This window comes from Lemur catta, chromosome 14 (assembly GCF_020740605.2).
Source record: "Lemur catta isolate mLemCat1 chromosome 14, mLemCat1.pri, whole genome shotgun sequence".
Lineage (NCBI taxonomy): Eukaryota > Metazoa > Chordata > Mammalia > Primates > Lemuridae > Lemur > Lemur catta.
The window spans coordinates 4,820,130-4,843,037 of NC_059141.1; the positions used below are offsets into that span (position 1 = coordinate 4,820,130).

General features: G+C 45.1%; 1 protein-coding gene across 1 annotated transcript in view; it reads left to right on the top strand.

Annotated features, from left to right (window-relative positions):
- Positions 1-13,218: 13,218 nt before the first annotated feature.
- The window catches only part of ADAM12 (ADAM metallopeptidase domain 12), a 237,284-nt gene continuing 227,594 nt past the window's right edge, over positions 13,219-22,908 (top strand). Inside the window, exon 1 of the mRNA XM_045569081.1 lies at positions 13,219-13,384. Within this exon, the coding sequence (XP_045425037.1) occupies positions 13,364-13,384 (21 nt within the window). The 5' untranslated portion in view covers positions 13,219-13,363. The remainder of the gene's footprint in view (positions 13,385-22,908) is intronic.

Genomic DNA, 22,908 nt, shown 5'->3' on the forward strand with positions numbered 1-22,908 from the left:
TTAACCTATTTCAAAAGCAAATAATTTCAGTATTGTGGTCTGCTGCAGACATCATTTGTAGTTTAGCCAGGATATTATTTGAGAACTGCAAAGCTCTCTAGGTATTACATCCGTATATAAACCATGTGTTAGGAAGATATAAATTCAGTTTTGAAATATTTGTGAGACTGCTTTTGGCTTTCAATCCGTGCCAAACATGTGCTTCGGTGACAGATGGAGTCATGTGGGCCCCTGAATGAAACACTTTATTGTGTGTAGACTTCGTCTTCCAGCAGTTGGGTTGGAGAAACTGGGAGATGAAGAGGATCCAGTTGCTAAGAAGAGGTGTGTTCTCAAGTGAGCATAAAACTCCTTTTTTCCCTTTCAAATATGTCACTGGGTTATTTGGTCTCAAATTCCATGCCATTGAAAATATTGCCATATGCTCTGAATTGATGAAGAATAATTAACTTTAAGGCATCTTCATACTAACTTCAAAGTTTGAAACTAGAACATTTTCCTAAGAATTTATTGAAACTTTTTGGCTTTGTGGGCCTGTAAACTATTTAAGGAAACCTGGATCTAGGATTGCCAGAGAAAGCAGAGGACTCCAAGTTAAATCTGAATTTCAGATAAACAATATTTTCATTAATGCAATTATGTCCTCGATATTGCATGGGACATATCCTAAAAGTTATTTGTTGATCTAAATTTAGATTCAACTGGAAGTCCCATATTTTTATTTGCTAAATCTGGAAACTCTACCAGTTCATCCCAATTTATTGTCTGCTGTCATGAACAGTAGACTGTCAAAATTCCTCAGTGGTTGAGGGCTTTGTGTGAGTCTTTTGGTCCACGTGGCGTGGAGATGAAGTCTCAGCCCAGTCTTCCCGTAGAATAAAACGGAATGTTCTGTTAGAACAAAGAAGACATAGCTCACATCCATTACATTTCTGATTGGACTCCAGTTTAATCTTTGTTCTCCCCGTACATGGCCGTTTCCCCGTCTTGCGATTGTCTCTGTGCTGAGCAGGCACAGCAGGGGTGAGGGGAGGGCTGAGAATGGGCACACTTGGGCCACTTCCCTCCCTCCCTCTCTAAGAAGCCTTGCCCTCCCTGCGCCGTCCTCGTGCATGTGGATGCCAGATCCTACCCGTTCAAAGCCTGAAATAATTGGCATCCCCTTGGTGAAGACTTCCTGGGCCATCTCGACTGTGATTGGGTTTTCTAGCCCAACTCTGATCCCTCCTAAAGGCTCTTCCCTTTCAGTCTTTACTAGACTTTAGGCTCCCTGAAGGCAGAATCCAGTCTAATTTCAGAAAAGAACATAACAGAAGCCTGGCAGATAATTGACACTCAGGAAAGGTTTCCTTTCTTTTCTTTTCTTTTCTTCTTTCCATTATGGTAACTCCTAATTGAGCAAGACCCAGGTGTACCAGGTGCTAGGACAAAGGCTTTCTGCAGGTCATCTCCTTTAATTTCGTCAACTACCCTAGGGGTTAAGCAACGTGTACTCCATTGTATACATTAGAAAGGGCCTCCCTTTGGTGAAGGGCAGAGCTGAAGCTGTCCTTGATTCACTTGGAAGCCTGAAATACTGTTTGCCGTTAGCCTGTGCCACAGCACCTGTCTGAGCAGCAGAAGAAAAATCACCAGTGGATGTGTCACTCCGGGCCTCCACTCCTAGGGCAAGACTTGGGGTGACTCAGATGTTTGTTCGTTTTGGAGATAAACGTGTTTAATATTCTTAACACAAAGTTTCATATAAATACATCAGAAAAAATAGACCAATTAAAAGTTGGCAATAGATAGGAACAAAGAATCTCCAAATTAAGAAATAAACATATAACTGATAAAAATATGATAATTCAACCTCAGTGATAAATGTACATTAAAACAAAAACATTTGATTTTTTTCTCTATAAATGGTCAAATACTTCTATTTGGCAAATACTTCTATAAATGGTCAAATACTTTCTCTTTTCTATTGGTACATAGTATTTTACATATTTATGGGGTACATGTGATATATTTAAGAACATGCGGTATTTGTTTGGGTTATTTTACTTAATGACCTCCAGTTCCATCTATGTTGCTGCAAATGACATGATTCCATTATTTTTTGCAGCCAAATTGTATTCCATTGTTTATATATACCACATTTTCTTTATCCGTTTGTCCATTAATGGACATGTTGGTTGACTCTATCTTTGCTGTTGACAGTAGTGCTGTAATAAACATGTGAGTGCAAGTATCCTTTTGACACACAAAGTTCTTTTCCTTTAGGTAGATAGCCAGTAGTGGGATTGCTGGATTATTTGGTAGTTCTATTTTTAGCTTTCCGAGAAATCTCCCCACTGTTTCCACAGCAGTTGTACTAATTTGTATTCCCATCAGCAGTGTGTGAGTTCCCTTTTCTCCACATCCTTGCCAGCATCTGTTATTGTTTGTCTTTTTAATTGTAGCCACTCTAACTGGGGTAAGATGATATCTCATTGTGGTTTTGATTTGCATTTTCTGGATTGAGTGATGCTGAGCACTTTTTTGTCTACCTGTTGGCCATTTGTATGTCGTCTTTTGGGAATTGTTTATTCATGTCCTTTGTACAGGGCTTTCTGTCTGTAATGATTGGCTACTGAGTTGTCAGCCTTCCAGCTACCTGGTCATTGCTGAAAGGAGGGAAACCAGGCACATTTCAGATCCAGCAGAGGAGGAGGGAGCCCTGCCCCACTCCCCAGCCCCCCACGCTGCCTCTGGCATCGTTAGTGAAGGGAGACCGTGGCAACTTGCGTTGATTACCTGTGCTGTTCCAGGTGAGCAGAAGCTGAAAGAAAAGATTGGCACCTGGATGGCACATCAGTGCTAATTTTACAGAGGAATAAAAATCCATTTAGAAGAATTAATGCATTATTCGTGTGGATTTTAAACCAAGGTAACACATAACCCACAAAACTCTTGCACTGATGAGATAGATACCTGTTGACTACTACAGGATGGGGCTAGTTCTCTTCTCTGAGGGAATAGATCAGATAAAGCGGGGTATGTTGGGAGAAAATTATTTGAAAGTTCCTAAATGGAACAATTTTCTTTTTCAGCTTTCTCTGTGTAAGATGAAGCAAGGATTTTAAGACTGTTAAGCACCGTCTAATTTCAAATGCTGAAACCAAAAGAATTTATCAGAATTATTAAAAATGCTGCTAGGTCAATCTATATGCCTAATAAATATCTGCCAAATTGAATAGAACTAAACTTTCTCCAGGGCTCTAATTCTGTGTTATAATAGTTAGACTTATCCTGTTTGACTATTTAAATTTGGATTCCCCATTTGGGTCCCCCAAATTCAATGGCCAAAATCAACAGCTAGAAAATTAAAGGTTGTGAAAATCCTATCAGCTCCTACCTCCAGGTAGTCACACTTCACCGTTGGTCATTGGGGTGAGGTAGGCCTTCCCTAAGTTGATAATGGGGATCCACCCAGTGCTTGAAGGTCCCATCTTATTCCCTGTCTTACCTGTTCCCTAAGCCACAGGAGTCCCTGCAGTTGAGTACCCAGCAGGTGGGAGAGGGACGTGAAGCATAGGACATGCCCCTGCTGTTGTCTTCTGGAATTCTGAATATATTTTCCCATATAAATACACGAGGTTTCAGGTCTATAACTATTACCTGAGTTAGAACTCAAAGTGCATTTTTCTCATAAGGAAAATGTTCTGAACGGTGGCATGAGTGTCAACTACATGGGTTAAAAAGCATTTGAGAGTGAGCCTTCAAGAACGGACCCAGTCTGCAGAAAATGCATTTCAAATTCAGATCATCAGCTCATGCTTGCTTATTTTTGGGGTGCAGCCAGGTACATGCTGAGGTTGGCTTTCCCTTGACTGGCATGACAGGTACACATTCTTTCGTAGAGAAGAAAATGTCAGGCTGCTGTGATGACAATTTCTATTATGGTCCCTTAGTTCTCTGTTTTGATCTTAATTTGGCTTCTCAAGGAAGCTTTCCTGCTGGGCAGATAATGAACAAAATGTTCCAGATGAGGACTCTGGTTCACTTGGCAGTTCTTTCTCATTAAAAATAAGCAAATGGAATTCTGGCTTATAAATAAGGCTCATATGGATTTGGTTCTGTGCATCAACCTACAAGGGCCTTGGAAGTTGCTGGATGAACTAAAAATTGGTCACCTGTCAGAACTTCCAAGATGAGAACCAAGCCTTGGACTCCCATCCCTGTGTCCTCAGCACACAAGGCCATGGACGTTTTTTAATTTGTTTGACAGTAATTCATGGAACAAATACTTGTCTGCACAGAAAGATATAACAGTGAATCTGGCAGACAAGGCCCCTACCCCTTGGTATTCCCATTTTTGACGGGAGGGGAGGGGTGGTGGAGACAAAGAGGTAAATAAGACTGGATACGAATAAGTATTAAAGGAACAAAATGGGATGAGGGCTGGGGCACACCTTGAGCTTGGGAGGAAGGGATTTAAGTAGGGCAGCTTCTTTGAGGGGGTAACATTGGAGCAGATACCTGAAGAATGAGGCTTGGAGACATGCAAAGGTTTGAGGGTAGTCTTCTAAGCAGAGAGCACAGTGAAGGACACGAGGTAGGACATTGCTGGGCATTTTAAAGGGTCAGACGGATGTTAGTGTGGTCACAGTAGAGTGAGCAAGATGGTGCTATCAGGAGATGAGATTCCAAAACTTAGGAAAAAAGTTTCAATTTTATTGGGTGTGTTTTCCTGGCCCGAATGATTACCATGTAGTAGGATTAGGAGCACAGACCCTACAAGTTGGCTATGAGTTGTCCCCTGGCTTCATGATTCCTGTCATCCTGGCCAAGTCCTGTAAGTTCTCTGTGGCTCAGTTTTGGCATCTATTAAATGGACATGAATTTCAAACGGTTTTTGTCAGGTTTAAACAAGATTAGAACAGGAATTGCTTGCATAGCAATTGCTGACTTAGCGTTCACCACTGTAATCAATATTGATTATGTAATTTCCACCCAACATTGCATTTTTGCCCTGTGAATAGTTCTCATTTATCCATTCTTCTTTGGACTTCATACGATTCATTCTCGGGGAATGTTTCCAATCTGAGTCAGATTTACTCTGCTTAAAAGCCCTAGAATGGCTCCCACTGCCCTCAGATAACATCCCGTGTCTGCCTTGGAAGGCCTGCTCCAGCCCGGGCCTGATCTACCACTGACATGTCCTCCTCCTCTGCCTCCTGCTGCTCACTTGTGTTAGCCGTGCTGACCATGTGGATGTTCCTGGAACCAGGACACGCTCTGCTGCCTTAGGGCCTTCATGGTCACGTTCTCCGGATGGAAAACCCTGCCATCCACCCTCATTCTTACCAAATGTCCTCTCCTCCAAAATTGGGAGAGGTGTAGAACCTGCAGATGAGACGGCTGTCTAGAAGTAGCCAGGCGCAGTGTCTCACGCCTGTAATCCTAGCCCTCTGGGAGGCCGAGGCGGGTGGATCGCTCGAGGTCAGGAGTTCGAGACCAGCCTGAGCGAGAACCCCGTCTCTACTAAGAATAGAGATAAAAATTATCTGGACAACTAGGAGTATATATAGAAAAAATTAGCCAGGCATGGTGGCGCATGCCTGTAGTCCCAGCTACTCGGGAGGCTGAGGCAGTAGGATCGCTTAAGCCCAGGAGTTTGAGGTTGCTGTGAGCTAGGCTGATGCCACGGCACTCACTCTAGCCCAGGCAACACAGCGAGACTCTGTCTCAAAAAAAGGTAGGAGAGCTTTTAGAAAACAAAGGAGCAAAACCAAAGCACAAAACACCCAATCGGAGCTGTTGACTATGGGCAATAAAAACAGGATTGTGCCATAGAAGTCACCGAGCCGCATGCTTAGGCAGGAGCAGGGTGAATGGTGGTGGTATTGATGAGACATGTATGGTAGAAAGTGTTTTGGTTTTTTGGCTGGGGGAGGAAGATTAAAAACAAAACATTTGATTTTTAAGTATGTTGAATTTGAGGGTGGGGATGATGACAAGACTTTGAAATCACTATTTCCAGTAGATATTATAACACAGACCATGCTCAGATAAAATGGCTGGATGGGAAATACCAATTTGGGCAACACCAGCTTAAAAATTGAGTTCTGTGGGGATCAGTGAGGGTAAGGGAGGGAAGATGGCCAAGAGCTGAGACTTGGGGTTGTTCACAGGGCAAGACCTGGGCAGAGAAGTGGGAGAAAAGCAGAGCCGTCAAGCACTGCCCAGCGGGTGTGTCCTGCGGAAGGCAGTCGGCGGCGCCCGCTGATGCAGCAGGGGTGTTAGTGCCTCAGACCGAGCTGGGCCTTCAGTACAGATGCGGAACAGCTGCTTTTTCATTGCTGCTTAATTCTGTTCAGTAACTTTACAGACAAAACGGGATAAGCTACCTTCCATTCTTGTCCTTTTGTTAACATCCCCAAATTGTTCAGGTATAAACCTTAATGAGTTCCATTTTCCATCTGTATCATTTCTTACGAAGTGACTTTGAAGAATTCTGCCCTCCTTCCTCCCTGCCCCCGAAAGTGTTACAAAGTGAATGTGTTTGAAATGCAAAGGGCTTGGGTTTTGCCATTAACTCTGCCATTTATTACGAGGCAACTTTGAGAAAAATCTGTATGACTCTATAGCTTGGTCTCACAATTCGTAAAATGGAATTCATATTGGCTTCCACTGACCAGCAAAGGGTTATCAAATGTAAGCTAATGCTGCAAATGATTTTGCTCCCGCAGCCGGAAGGCACCGTAGCAGGGGAAGTTATGTTTATGGGTGGTAGAGACAACTTGTGCTCGGGGTATGAATCCATTTGAAACATTTATGGGAAACTATAACTGGCTTTCTTTGAATTTCAAAATGACACATAAAACATCTTTTCAGAATTTTAATTGTGCTATAGTACTTGATTGCTTTTATTTCCAAATGGCTCTGTCCTCTGGCGTGCCCAAGGCTGTGTATCTGTGGTGCCAGGAAAACTGTTGGTCTGTCCTCATGCATCCAAATGATTGGGTTTTTTTTTTTTAAGCTAACTTTTTCATCATAAAAGTAATGTGTGCTGATTATAGAAAAATCAGAAATACAAAGAAGAAAAACATAATTCATATCCCTAGCACTCAAAAAATCCCAGCAAGAACATTGTGGTGTCTTTCTTTCCAATGACTAATTAAAAAACCAAACTAAATGATGTCCACGTACACTTTTGCATTCGTGATCTCACTTAATCCTCTTCCCAGCCCTCTGGGGTGGATGGTGGTCATAGCTTAGCGTGACTCATAAAGGGGTCTGAGTGTCAAAGAATGCAAGTGACTTGCTCAAGATCATGTGTAGTGTGGGCGGAGGCAGGACGTGTCTGCTGATTCAGGACGGCCTGGCTGCTTCCCCCAGACGAGGCTGCATCTTGACAATCTCGCCTGCCAGGGTGGCAGCTGCAGTCCTGGGCTCTGAGAGAATCTGGGTTCTGTTCCAGCACCGTTGTGTCAATGTGTTTATGTGACAGTTGCTTGGTGTCACCTTCTCACACCGAGTGGCAGGTCTCCCTTCTCTATTACTCCAAACTCTTGTAGCCAATGATGCACAAATTAAGTTCTTATTTCAATTTGTTATGTTTTCTGGAATACTCTGGAGTACTTGAAAAGGAGCCTTTGGATTGCTTAAGGATCAACTATCTTCACATACCTCTGCCCTTCTATACTCCAGGAAACCTCGTCAGTGAATACTTCATGCTTTTAGCTCGCAGTTGCTGAGTCTTTTCTTGCATCTGAACAAACAGTGATGTTGGAAGAGAGGGGAATGGCAAACACTCCGGCTTGCTGATGTTTGGAGCTCCTGGTGAAAACCAGCCCCTAGTGAGCCTATTACTACATACCAAACTCCTTAATGACATGATGATTCTTATAAGATTCAGATTAAACTTTAAATATTAATAGTAGTAGACTTTATCTGTAAGGATACTTTTAGATTAATAGAAAAATTGCAAAGATAGTACAGGTGGTTCCCAGGCACCCCACATTTCATTTGCTCTGTTATTAACATCTTACATTAGCATTGTACATTTGTTGCAATTAATGGGCCAATATGGACATAGTATTTTAAATTAAGTTTATACTTTATTCACATTTCCTTGGTTTTCACCAAATGTGTCTTTTCTGTTCCTCAGTCCTATCCAGGACACCACATTACCTTTAGCTGTCACGTCTCCTTAGGCTCCTCCTTGTCTGTGTCAGTATCTCAGACTGTCCTTGTTTTTGGTGATATTGATGGTTTTGAGGCGTGCTAGTTAGGTATGTTTTAGGATACACCTCTTTGGAGATTTATCTCATGACTAGACTGGAGTTACGGGTTTTGAGGAGGACTAGCATAGGTAACAAGTGTCGTTCTCATCACCTTGTGTTACAGGTACACACTATCCACGTGACTTTATCATTGCTGATGTTGACCTTCACCATCTGGTTGACACAGGGTTTGCCAGCTTTCTCCATTCCATAGTTACTCTTTTCAGGTGAACTTTTACCATGGGTTCTTTTGAGGATCCTTGATTTATATCACTTTAAAATTGCATCACTAATTTCCACTTAGGGAGTATGTAGCTAAAATGGAAGGATGATGTCATTATTTGGTTAAGATTGAGTGCGTGAATCTGAACCAGGGAAATATCTTTATCGTTCCTGGGAGCACCACCACTGTATTACCCTGCAACAAGGAGCTGCTCAGGTAGTCCTGCAAGGTTCTCTTTAGGTCTTGGATACTGGGGGCTACTAAAATGCTTAACGAGTTCCCAAGGTTTTGTCCCTGGCTGCTTCTGCAGCTCACAATGGCTGCCTCAACTTTTTTTGTTCCACTTAGATTTTCAAGAGAATATTTATCTTAATTCTACTTTTACAGATTGAGTCTCCTTTTTAAAGTTGATATAGGTGCTGTTAATAATCTTCTTTAAAGCCAGAACTCTGGGTGTGAGGTTTAAATTTTCTTTTAACTAGAAATTTCATCAGTTTGTTTTCCCAATAGTCCACTGGGTGGCTAAGGTGGACCCACTGGTGTCCCCCTAAACCCCAGCGTTTTCTAATTACCAATGTCGTTGTGACTGTCACACCAATGCTGTGGTGTCTAGTTACACAAACACTGCCACAAAGCCTAGGAGCTTGGATTCTGATGTCCTAGACTGATTTCAGGCTTTAGTCTTCTTGAAAGCTCTTTACTTGAGTTGACGGAGTTGAGCTTCCTGGGCCCAGAGAGGCTCCTGGAAGGCGAGAGTGTGGTTTGCACTTGGAGAGGGCAGACCTCAGTTGCAGACTTCCACAAGGGGCCATAAACCAAGCCGGAGGCAGGATCCAGGGCCGTGTCAACTTTGCTGGCTTTTCCATAACCTTGAAGGCTTTTGCTGCAAGGTTACTGCCTGAAGAACTGGGTCTATAACTTCCACTTGACCAGCCCTAATCAGTCTGAAGATGACAAACTCGGATGAGGAGACAAGCGAGGAGGTCCCGTGGGAAAGCAGAGCTTGGTCGTCGCAGAAGATAACTGTATTGGAAACCAAAGTACCTGCTCCATGTTTTTCCACAATGAGGCTGAAGCGCATTGGCCATTTTATCAAAACAGCAAGCAATTCATCAGGACACCCAATATCAGAAAATCTGAAAGTTCCTCCCCCAGTTTAAACTATCCACCTTGCTTATTTAGGTAATTGAGTTTTGTTGATGTCCAAATATATGTATGGAAAACAAAATGTATGCAGACTACATATTTTATAAGGTCATATTTTTTTCCCTGGGTTTTCAGGCTCGAATATATACATCATTCAAGACCTGGTTTTATAATTTACCAATAAGATCACTCCATAAAATACATCCCAATGTCTCACAGATGTGTATAATTTATTCTGTCTATCCGTGAAGTAGAAATAAAACTTTTATTTGCATCGTCTAAAAGAAATATCAGTGTATAACTACATAAGCAAAGCTCATAAGAAATGGTCTTCTGAGTATAGATACTGCTAAGGGGATATTTTGTAACCAATTAAAAAGCTAAGATAGCTTCATTTTCCTGCACATAGATAATAAATACTGTTTTCAGCAAAGAGTGCAGTTACTCAACTTAAAAAGGTTGCACAGCATTCTACAAGTGCTGCCATAGTCTGCCTCTAAACTCCTAGAACATGTAGAAATAAAATCTTCTAGAAGAAAACATTTTAGCCAAAACTGCTTTTTGGATTAAGATGTTGGAATATGTAGGTGAAAAGGGGAAATGTTCAGTGGTTGGAATATTTTGCTTTCAGGACACCAAGTAACTGTGCCTTCCTCTTCCTCCAAGAGCCTTAGGGAAGACAGTCCCGAGGACTAAGGATGTTCTTTACGGTTGGTTTGTGCAGCCTCAGCCTGATGATCAAATGGGCCCAACTTGCTCCTCCCCGGTTTCCCCAAAGTCCAGGTGTTCAGTTTCTGCCCCTTGGTCCCCTCAGTGTCAGGGGCACATGCTAATGGTTTGACGACTAGACCTGGGTTTCTTGTTCAGTCCCCTTCCTCCTAAGACACGCAGCTTCTCAAGTGAGTTCTGTTAAGTGCAAAGACTTTTCCTCCACGTGTCTGAGGCCTGGGTGAAAATCTTCCAGGCCTTCGGCACTGTGGCTGGAATGCCCGTGGAAACCGTCCCATCCTCCGGATGGCTGAGGGTCGTGGTGAGTGATGCAGGACTCCCGTTCGAGAACCCTTCCTCTGCCCAGTTTCACAGGCCCTTGAACAATTGGGTTTGTGATTAACAACTCAATTTTCACTGAGAACTTCCAGGAGTAGCTTATAATTAAACTGGTTTGTTGATATGGAGGATATTGTTAAATGCTTGCAATCACTTTCTTGACAGTTTTAACTGACTTTGCGAGGATTTCAGTAATGGTCTTGGTGACTCTTGGCATGAGTGTGGTTTACAGTAGTTGAGGGGAAAGTTCAGGCGGATCTCCAGTTTTCGCTCCATAATTGCTGGTATTTTAAAGCTGCCTTAATGCAGTTCCAATAACGTGCCAGCTCTCTTACAGCTTCAGTTCATTGCACTCTGTACTCCGGCTCTGCGGGAGCTGCGTGACTGGATCAGAACTCAGTTTCTGTACATTCCAACGTGTGAATTCCATGGGGGCCTGAGCAGGAGACCCTGGTCTTGGCAAAACTTCGAGAATGACGCCGTCAAAACCAGCTGATGCTGACGTGCCCTTCGAGCACCCGTGTGCTCTCCCGGGGGGCTCCCAGGCTCCGCCTCACTCTGTGGGCGAGGAAAACGCTGGCACTGCCTCTGCCCCCGAGCTCGTCCACGCTGCCTCTCACTCAGCTGGTCGCTCCCCATCTCCACCCCTAAGGGGAAAAAAGGGCTTTCCTGTCCACTCGATGGTCACTGTTTTTCATATTTGTAAATTTTGGAATAATGTTTGGTTTATGGGAAGATGACAAGTTTCGCAGAGTTTCCCTCGTCCTGTTCATAGCGCTTGTTGTTCTCTGAAACAATGGTCTCATTTGCTTAGTCGTCCCTCTCCTGATAGACTGCACGCTACGAGGGCATCTTTATCTGCATCCCTCTCAGATGCACGGGACCAAGACTGCTGGGCCCTCAAGAGTTTGGGGGTCCTGGCTGTGGGGCAGAGGGGGTCCAGATGACATTACGGGTGCTGGCCTGAAGCACAAAGAATAGGCTTTTTGAATAGAAGCCATCAGGTCTAGAGCCACCTACAAGAGCCCGCATCACAAGGTTAATGAGCACCTGTCCAGTGAGTGAACAAACAGCTAGACCCACAGGTGGTGCGTGGCGGTGCCGCCGGGCTGAGTCTCCAGAGCCTGCTGTGCTACCTTGGAGCACACTGGGGGTGGACTCGGCCTTGGGAGGGGTGGGTTCCGTTAGTCAGGGTCTCTGTGCTGCCAGACGTTGCCCCCCTGAAGCCAGGAGAGGGACCTCTGTCTTTACTCAGATGGCCAATCATTTGCATGTCCAGCCAGCCTCCGCTGATGTCTGTGGATGTCGCCGCCTAGAGCCAGCGCCCTCTGCCTGCACTGCCTGCTCCCTCGTCCCTGGAACACAGTTCACCCCTGAAGACAGCTGGTCCTCGCCCAAGGGCCACGTCCTCCTCCCATTACTCAGCCTCTGCTCGTGGTCCCCTCACTGCTTCCTCCCCCGACGTGGCCGAGGCACCGGCTCACCCCTCTGCCACCTGACTCAGTGCGTCCGTTTCCCATTCTGCCCTTAACAACTGGGGGTTTTAAATGTTTTGTGAGCAGCTTGAGAATGTTTCGAAGAGGCTGTGTCAGACAGTTAATACTTGAGTGTAGTAATCCTTTTGTAACCTGAATATAACTGCAGACTTCCACCTCGAGAATGATAAAATGGTGTGGATTTAAAAGTATTTGGGGAACTGTAAAATGTCTAGGATTAAAATTTCAATACCATTTGTGCCCAATAAATGTGAACTCTTTAGTAACTTAAAACTGTGCTGTTATGACTCAGGTCTGAAAATTATGAGTCCTGGTTGAAGAAATGGGAATAACATGTGAGGCGATCGGGTCCATCCTTTACCTTGAGGGAGACACTGTGGTCGCACCGAATGCCAGGGGCCTGACCTCACCGGGGAGTGGGCCCAGGGAAATCGCCGCATTCGCTCAGAAAGTGATACACTCTCCAGAAGAGAAAAATGTTGTACTTTCCATTAGGATTGTTTATGGAAATGGGGCTAAATTGAACCTGTGTCGGAATATTAACTGGTTCAACAGACAGGACCCTAAGAAACAAGATCATATAATGGTTTATTGAATGACTTGATTTTTTTTTTTTACATAAACCAGTCTAGTCTGAACTGGAAAATTAATTTTGTCTATAGAGTCACTTACTAAAGCATATAAAATTAGACTCTAAGTACAGAGAGAATTGGCATTGTGTTTAACAGATTCACTGGGACTTAAATAAATGGATTTAGTCTTAATGCAGCTAAAGCCTTGAGACTTTAATAGAGAGTGGATCTTAAGCATTAATTCATCATTTCAAAAAGTTACTGTTTGTGCGTTTTTGTTGCTTGTTGAAGGACTGAATTATGTACCTTAACTATGACAATCGGATATGTGTTCTATGTCTTGAAGGAAAAAACTTTTAAGGTACAAAATTTTAATAGTTAAATTGACAGAGAATTCATCAGTTTTAACACTTTACCATGAGTTAATGGATTATAGTCTTTCCCTGGGCTTATTCAACTTCCAGATATTTTCACTGTGTCATTTATGTGATAAGCTTCTGATGCCAAACTTCTCCCAACCAGAATGAAAAATGTTCTCCTTTTGATTCAGGGGTGAGCTCACGGGACCACGGAGGAGCTCGTGAAGTCGCCGGCGCTTCTCTTCTCAGCGGAGACCTCGGGATCCCGATGAACAGCCTCGACTCGAAGGTCAGTTTTTCTTTTCCTTCTCTCAGCTTTGAGGCTGAATTGTTACAATCACACTAACTGCATTCATATTCTTTTATTCAAGTTTTATCTTTACCCATTTTTATGCTAACTTCTTACAAAATGAAAGCTTTATTCTTAAGAGGGTAAAATATGAACCAACTTTGAGGCAGTTCTGCTGAATGACCTAGCATTATTTGTGTCTATTAAAAGTTATTTTTCACGCAAACACCAGGGGTTATAATCCCAGATATAAAACTTCCATGTTCCGTTTACTTGAATGTTGGGTATTTTTCCATATTCATGTCTATTTAATCAACATTTTGGTTTTTTGAATTGATTATTGGTAGGAACATATTTATGCAACTTTAAAAAACTTTATAATGAGTTTTAATGCAGTCTAAACTTTATTTTGACATGTTCTGAGCCTTTTATGATATAAAATAATTGAAATAATAGTGATTAAATATAATTTGGTGAGTGTTATCTGCCAAATGACATTCTTAAGTTTCAGAACTTGTAGTAACAGTTGGAAAGTGATAAAAATCTATAGAAATATGAGCTTTTGGAGAGATCATACAGATGGCTTTGTCCTTGTGTTATACAGAACTACTTTTAGATCATTTTTTTGTAATAGAAAACAGACTTTTTTAAAGAGCAGTTGAGATTGTGAAAAATCTCTGTAGCTTCCTGGGATGATTGCAGTGGGCCACCTTTCTGTGCACACTGATAAGACGATTTACATCTAGAGAGCTTGTGTCGGACTCTGAGCATCAACGAAGGTTGGTGGTTTTATTAAATGAGTTAAATGCCAAATCTGCACTTCATAAAACACTGCTGTTTCATGGAGTTGGCTGCAAATTGAATATACAAAGTACAAGTCAAATGTGGTATTGATGATATTTCCTGGAAGAAAAACTTAAGATATTAAAGAAAATTTCATCATGCTATTTGTCAGCAAAACTGGAAAAACTATGACAGATACAAGAAAAGAGGAGTGTGTACTGTTTTGTAAAGAAAGTCTATTTAAAATACTTATAGGCACTAATCATATAAAAATACGAAACAATCTAAAATTTCTTGGATGGTGGAAGCCATTATGGAAACTTTCCCTGGGGGTACAGTTGCCAGATTTAGCAGATAAAACTCTAGGATGCTGGTTAAATGTGATTTCAGATAAACAAATTCTTTTTTTTTTTTTTTTTTTGTTAGTATAAGTATGTCTCATGCAATATTTGGGGCATACCCATGCTAAAAAATAGTATTGTTTATCTGAAATGCAAATTTAATTGGGTGTCCTGTGTTTTACCCGGCCTCCCTCCCTGGAGGGGGTGTCCCATGAGGGGGATGGGCTTGCCCCACCTGACCTCCAGCTTCACCCTTCCTGCCCACCAGCCATCTGGCAGGCATCTCCAGGAGCCTGGAGGGGGGGGAGTCGGCTTGTCTGCTGCTAACTGAGCTTATCAGCCGGTGGCTTGGGTGGAAAGCACCATCTTCATAGAAACTAGGAAAGACCGTCATTGTTTGGTAGCTGTCCCATACTCCCCTGGGATTCTCCCTCCAGGATTAGAACCATGTGGGTGGCAGACGCAAACCTACTGCACTAACGTAACTCCAGGTTACTGATGTCGTGTAAAGGGAATAGGGACCTAGGTCGGTTGGGGACAGTATTTTGTTGTGCCGCAAGGCTCATCTTAATATGCAGCAATATGGCATCAGCATATGGCTGTGTAATTACCACGTGTACTCATGTTTGGTGGGTAACCGCCAAAACCCTGCATCGAAAGGGGTACATGGTAGTGTCTGTTGCGTGTGCTGGAATTCTCCATGGGGAGGGCATGCGTATGTGCTGCGGGAATAGGGAATCTGGCCGGTGGTGGGTGTGTGTGTGTCTGTCCTTGTTATCAATAACGGCCAAGACTTTAATCTTAAACTGCACCAATACAATGTATCTTCAAGTATACAAAACACGCTTGAGTTAGTGTTTTTGCAGGACGACCGGGCCTGTTATGCCTCTAAATACAGACTTTTAGATTTGCTCCTTCTCCTTGCTCCTCTTCCTGTTCTGCCAGTGTTTTAGCTGAGCAGCCACAGGTGCCAGGTGCCAGGCGTGCAGTCAGTGAAGAAGGCAAACAAGCTTTCTGCCTCTGCAGCTCACATTCCAGTGAAGGAAGGAAACAAATTGTGATTATGATAAGTGTGTTAAGAAAGAAAACAGCAAAGTATGTGAGGGAAGGGCCGTGGTCATTTGCTGGGTTAGCCAGGATTTGATAAGATATTAAACTTTTTCAATAAGTTTCCAAGAGCCAGTCACGGGGAGAGCCGAGTGTAGGAGAGGCTGGTGTGCAAAGGGCAGGAAGGAGCCGGTGTGTCTGCAGCGTGGGACAGACAGACTTGGGGTGACACGAGCAGCAAGGACCAAGATTTCCCCACAGGGCTCCTCCCACAAGTTGAACGTGCTGTAGAAATAGCAGCCTGCAGGAAACAGACGTGTCCTGAGAAGATGAACCGTGGCCACCCTTCTCTGATAAATACTCTGATTTTATGTGACTCATCAAAACATAATGTTAATTTTTTGTGATTATTCTTCCCTAGCAGTGATATGTGCAGTATTCATGACCATGAAAGGCGTTCCCTGTTTACCCAGAGACACCTAACTCTAAGATATCGTGTCCATTCGGGTGGCCGGTGCAAGTCCCGTGAGCCAGGACTGGAAGTGTGGACGGGCAGGTTCAGGTTGGGAATGCCACGAGAAGGTAGGGCTTAGGCAGTAACACAGAGACAGGGGACCTGAGATTCCAAGGTGTATCCTTTCTGTTTTCCTCCAGACAACTTTCCAGAATTGTTTCCCTAAAACCAAAATCTGACTCATCGCAAATTCTCTTGGAAACCCCCGGATGTGTCCCTCACGTCCAGTGAGAAGGCAGACTCCAGGCTTGGCGTGAGAAGCACATCATTGTGTGGTCTAGCTTTGCTTGTCACTCACCACCGCCCCTACCCGTGGACTCGGGGTTCTGACCTGCACCCCCCCATACTGGCGTGGACCTTCCATCATCCCGTGACGCAGTGTGCCAGGCCACCCTGTGACCCTCAGGCAGAGCTGGACATCTCCCCACCATGCTTTGCCCCAAAGTACTTTGCACTAAAAGCCAGTAACAAGTTCTTGGAGACTTATTCATTCCCCAACATTTATAAATGCCTGTCATGCACTTGGTGCTGCAGCAACCCCTCTGCCCTTCCGGGTGGTCAGGAAAGGACTCTGTGTGGAGGTGACACCTGAAAATGACCTGAATGCCATGACAGGTGAGGCAGCCACACAGATCTGGGGAAGAGCATCCAGGGGAGGCAACAGCAAGTGGAGGCTGGAACAGAGGGCTGGGCAGTGTGCAGAGAGGTCAGCAGAGACCAGATAGGGTTAGAACTGCAGTGGGAAGGGCACCTCGGGGCTTGGAGCCTGTGGGTGTGGGTGAGTTTTAACAGCGAGCTCTGACGGCTGGGCCTAGCCCGAGCATGGGGCCCAGGATGGAGACAAGGGGAGGGTGTTGAGGCTGGGGCAACCGTCCAGGAATGAGACGGGGGGCAGCTCAAACTCTGCTCATGGGCCATGGCGAGGAGCCGCCAGACTGGGGACATGTTTTGAAGGGAAGATCGGTTGGACTTGCCAGTGGGTTAAAGATGGCAAAGATAACGCCCGTGCCTTGCCCTGGGTACATGGGAGGGGCTGCCACCATAAACAGCCCCAGAGAAAGAGGACCCCTGTTCAATTTAGTGTCCACCACATCATTGACTTACTGTGTATGCTGGTTGTCAGCCTGGTGGCACATCAGAATCATCCAGAAACTTCTGCAAGTGTTCAGCCTCTGCTTACTGAGAGCTAACTGAATGGGTTTGGGGCAAGGCCCAGGTATCTTCTTATTTAAAAGTGCCCCCAGGTGATTTTAACAAAGTTTAGAGCCACTTGTGGACTTCGATGCTACACCTAACATCAGTATGCTGGTCAACTCCATTCAGCAGATTTAGGCAAAAGTTCTCGCGCTCTCTGAATGACATGTGAATATGTCCTTTCCAAATGAAGAATCAAGCCATCACTGCCACTGATAATTTTGTGCTAAGACGAGAGGGACAGGAAAGAGTGTGACCTTGTGCCCATTGCAGAGCTTGCAGCCTTTGTCTCGCTGTCGTCTGTGACATGGGGAGAGGCTTATCTGCTCCCCCTTCCTCTTAGGGTCGCTGTGAGAATGGGATGAAACAGTGGCTGCAGATACATTAGAAACTTAACACTGTTACACAAACGTAAGGTGATACTGAAAGTTTAAAGGGTCTTTATGGACCAAGCTCCAATTTCATGCCTCACACACACACACACACAAAAAAAACCTGGAACCAGGGAAGACATGTCAAAATGTGACTGATTGTGAAATGAGCTCAGCTGGGCTCAGCCTTTGAATACTCGAGGAAATTTCCAATTTCCAGCTTTCTTGCATGAGAATGGAGTTGTAGAAATAGTATGTGAAATGGAAAATAAAAGGCAAACCAATTAGAAGGTGAAATCAATGCTTCCCTTAACATATGGCGGGTCTCCAATATCGACTATCAAGTAGCAACTGATTCACAATGGCAGCCGTGCCTTCTGCTCTGATCATTTCCATTTGCTGTTTTTCACAGCTGTGAGGAAACAGCCTGGCTCTTCCTCCAACAGCCATCCCCTTCCTCCCTGCGTAACCAGACTTCCCAGAGGGGTGGGGCCCGTTCACGGGCACCCCCATTCCCTGCCACCCCTCGGTCCGGCTCGTGTTCCCAACACTTCATCAAAAGCGCCTCTGCTAAGGCCAGAGCTGGCCCCCGATTTCCAAAGCAGTGTGCACACCTTTCTCTCTTTATCTTAACTTGTTTCGACTCTGCTTCCTCCTTCTTTGAAATTCTCTCTTCTGTTGGCTCCTGAGACCCTGTCCTCTTGTTCTTTCTCAATGTTTTTGTCTCACTTTTCATTCCTGGCTTTGTCCGTTCACTGCGCTCCTCTGAGTTTCCGGGTAGCCCCACGTCTGACTCGGGCCTCACTCTCGAGAGTGGGGCTCTCTCGAATAACAGCAGCAGCGAGAGCACCCCGAGTGCGTTCCTGCTGGGGTGCCGTGCTGTGTCAGGCACTTCAAACTTCATTGTCTTAAAATCCGTTCTCTCTCTGCTTTCACCCCTGAGACTCAGCCACTGACTTCCAGGGAATTACAGGCACCTCCAGCTGAAAGTTCCCAATTATCTCAGTCTCTGTGCCCCAAGGTAGCCACTGCCCCCACTTAATAGTTCCTGAAAGATACACTTGTCCTCTCCCTCCTCTCCTATGAAAGTGGAGACATCTGTCAGCTCTTCCCGCCCGGCGCTCCTGCCGCCGCCTCCTTCCTGTGCCCGCCTGCCCCTGCGGTTTCAGTCCTTCCCTGCTCCAGCCCCTTCTATAAACGGAGGCAGGTGATCTGCCCAAATCACAGGGAGAGCCTGTCCCCTTCCAGCTTGCCAATCCTTCAGAAGCCGCCCATGACCCCTGACTTCAAAGCCAAGTTTCTTAGTGTGATGTCACCGGGCTCTGCAGCCTGGGCCATCGGGCTCCGGGTGCCGCCTCCACGTCTCAGCCGTGCAGCTGTGGGGTGGCCTTTTGCCCGAGGAGGCTGTTTCTCTGCCACCATGCTTAGCAAGTGTTCTGTCACCATGACCCCTGAGTCCTGTTTGTTCTTGAAGCCCCGGCTTAAACAGCACCCCTCTTGTGAAGCCCATCCTGACCCCCTGGCCAAATTCATGCTTCCTGCACCTTCGTCCTAGTAGGTCATTATGCCTGCGCTGGTCAGTCATACCACGCACACATGCCACTCGTGCTGCTTCAGCCTGTGGACGTGGCAGAAACAGACACTGCTAGAGACACAACTTAAATGATGAGTTCGTCCGTTGAGGTCCCCAAGGAGCATGTGACAAGAATGGGCACGAGGAAAGAGCCGCATCTGTTTCCTTGGTTCCCTCTGCCTCTCAAGGCAAACTTCTCACTCCCTGAGAGCAATTCTAGTTCTTCCAGTTGGATATCATGAATGTGGCACAGCCCCTAAAATAGGCCAGCTCGACTGTGTCCAACCCAACACGCTATGCTGTCGCTCTGCAGAGAACAAAGGCTGGACTTGTATGGAGGCATGAAAGCAGCAACGTGTTTCGGAGATTAATTTTGACTCTGCCTCAGGGATTCCTTCTGCCTACTGTATTGGCCTTAAACCCCACTCTCCGTGACTTGGGGCTCAGCCCTGCAGCACAGTCGCACAGTGCTGTCACCGCTGGTTGTATTCCTGCTTCTCCCACCCAGCCTGTGCCCTCCCCCAGGGCGGGGGCCACAGCTGTTCGCCCGTCCCCTCAGTGCAGTGTGCAGCACCTGCTGGAGTGAACTCGGGATGTTTGTTGACTGACTCTGAGACTCCACTTGTGCGCCGGGTACTGGGTCATCCACAGCTATGGAGGTGGCTGTAGCCACTGCAGAACATGACACAAAGTCAACATTTATGCTTTCTTCAAACACCAGAGGCTGCCTGGTGTATGTGGGGGGAGGAGGCTGTTTAGTGGCATCCCTGCCTCTGCTCAATCGATGCAATAGCACCGTCCCCAGTCGTGACAACCCCAGATGTCTCCAGACGTTGTCAAATGTCCCCTAGGGTGTGGGGGTTTGCACCTGGTTGAGAACCACTGCATGGTGGGGAAGAATGAGAAACACAAGGAAACAATTGCCAGGAGCCTTCCCTTGAGCTTGGATGGGGCCGTACTGGGGTTTGGCAAACTTTCTCTGTAAAGAGCTAAACAGTAAGATACTCAGCTGTGCAAGTTGTGCAATGTCTGGTGCAGCTTCTCAACTCTGCTGTTGTAACGTAGAAGCAGCCATAGATCATACATAAGTGTGGCTGTGTTCCAACAAAACTTGCTTATGGGCATAGAAATTTGAATTTAATATATTTGCACGTGTCATGAGATACTCCTCTTTAAAAAAAAAAAAAAATTAAAAACATGAAACTAGTCTTAGCTCAAAGGCTGTGCCAAAACAGGCAGTGTGCTGGCATTGGTCCGAAGGCCATCGTGTGTGCGACCCCTGGGCTAGATGTTCCACAGATACCCCCTCACTGCATCCTCCCAGCAGCCGGGCGAGGTGGACATTGTCGTGTGCATACGCAGGCAAGACTGCCGAAGCCCACAGTGGTAGAACATGGAGTGAGAAGCCTAGCCTCTGGGCCTCGGTCTAGTATTCTTTGCAAGTGCTCTGCAGCCTTTCAGAAAAATGTTTAGCTTCTTCCCTTTGTGCAGACAGCTGAGGTGGGGGTGCAGGGCACACGGGGGGAGCCACTCCTCAGTGCCCTCTCCCCCGTCGGGCTTGCCTCCCCCAGGGAGCTCTGCCTTTCTTCAACAAGATGTGACTGCTCCGTCCCAGCTCCCTGCCAGGGTCTTTCCTACTCACTCTTCCTTCTTGGCCAGCACACAGAGGACACAGCCAGCCAAGGCACTGTGCTTGATTCAGCTGTGTCCCCTCGGGGAGCTCTCTGTTCAGTCAAGGAGGTTGTGCGTTTCCAACAACACTCATCGTCAACTTGCTCGCTTCTTCCAACCTCTTAGCAAGACCTTAGGATCATTTTTAAAAACTGTCATTTTTGAATCAAGTCACTCTACAGTTTCTGCAACCTTTTCTTTTCCCACGAGCTTCTAGCATTGTCATAGAACTGGGTCTTTTTTTAAAAAAAAAAAATCATGTTTTAAAATAACTGAGCGAATTTAGATAATGCTTAGGAGATACAGTGGTTTACATTGTTGAAACAGATGATAAAATATTTTTTTCTTTATAATCCTTGAGTAACACTTTGTATACTTGACTGATAGCACATAGTTAAACTTAATTTCTCCCTAAAAAGAGAACTTGAACGCTAAGGAATGAGATTTTTGAGGGTAGTGTTAACCTTCAGAGGGGCCATGACCACTGTAATATCTAAACATTTTACCCCTTTCCTGAGTACCAATTTTTGCCCGTTTGGGGCAGTATCCACCCCCATTGAGAATGTGTGGGGGGCACCGTGCATGGTCAAAAGGAAATGCATGTCTCCCGAGACTGCATTTAAAGAAAGCTCCCCGTCTAAGATCTGGGGCTGGTAAGAATAAAAGTTGATTCTAACTCCCCAAAGACTGTTCTTGCTAGATTTTTAAAAATAAGCTTTTTCTATAAGAACAGTTTTGGATTTATAAAAAAAAAAAAAAAAAAAAGTACAGAGTTCATACATACCTCATACCCAGTTTCCCTTCTTGTTACATTTGTCACAATTAATGAACCCATCTTGCTGGGTTGTTATCTAATGTCCACACCTTATTCAGACTTCCCTAGCTTGTCCCTAACGTCCTTTTCCGTCCCAGGACTTGCATCCAGGACCCCGTGTCACATTTAGTCTCATGTCTCCTCAGGCTCCTCTTGGTTGTGGCAGTTTCTTAGGCTTTCGTTCTTGATGACTTGGATGGTTTTGAGGAGTAATGGTCGTGTATGGTGTAGACTGTGCTTCATCTGGGATTTGTCTGATGTTTTCCTCATGGTTGGACCGGGCCTGCCTGTTTTGGGGAGATGACCACAGAGGAAGGTACCAGTCTTGCTACACCGTATCAAGGGTGCACACCGTCAGTCGGACTCATCACTGTTGAGGGTCACCTTCAGCACCTGGCTCCGGGAGTGTTTGCCGGTTTTCTCCGGATAAAGCTCCTCTTCTCCCCTGTGTGTGCTGTATCCTTTGGAAGGAAGTCACTGTGCACATCCCACACTGGAGGCGTGTGGAGTTATGCTCCCCCCACTCCTTGAGGGGGAAGTAGCTACATAAATTATTTGGAATTCTTGTGCACATGAGATTTGTCTACAGTCTCTATTTATGTACTTGTTTGTTTATATCAGTATGGTCCCATGGATATTGATCCTTCAGGTTGTGATCCAACACTGCTTTATTTTGCTGTTGACGTTGTTCCTCCTTTGGCCATTGGGAATTTTTGCAGTTGGCGCCTGTGTCCCTCTGACATACACCTGAGAGTGTGTGTATTTTAGCACTTTGTTCCTTTCTGTCGCTGCAGGGTGCACTGGCTTCATCCGGTCTATTTCCTGTTTCTGTCTTAAGAGCAGCCATTTCTCCAAGGGGCCCTGATTCCTTGCAGAATGATATTAGAGACCAAAATCTAAGTGCTGGACATATTGACCGTTGCTGGGGGCATTGCTCGTGGGTCTTCTCAGCTGACAGAGCAAGGAAATAAATGTGTGTGTGCTCTGCATAGATTTTAAAGAAACAAATCTCAAATGCTGGATCACGGCTGAGGAATGCCTTGTCTTTTCACATGATTAATTATATGAATTAGGTATAAAAGAAAATGTATCAGGAATTTGGCTGTTTATGGAGAAAGAAAAAGAAGAATGGTGATGCCCTGTAAATTAAATCAGTTCTTGAGAATCAAATGCAATCATTAAACTCTTTTCCTAAGAAAAAAAAAATTCCCGACTC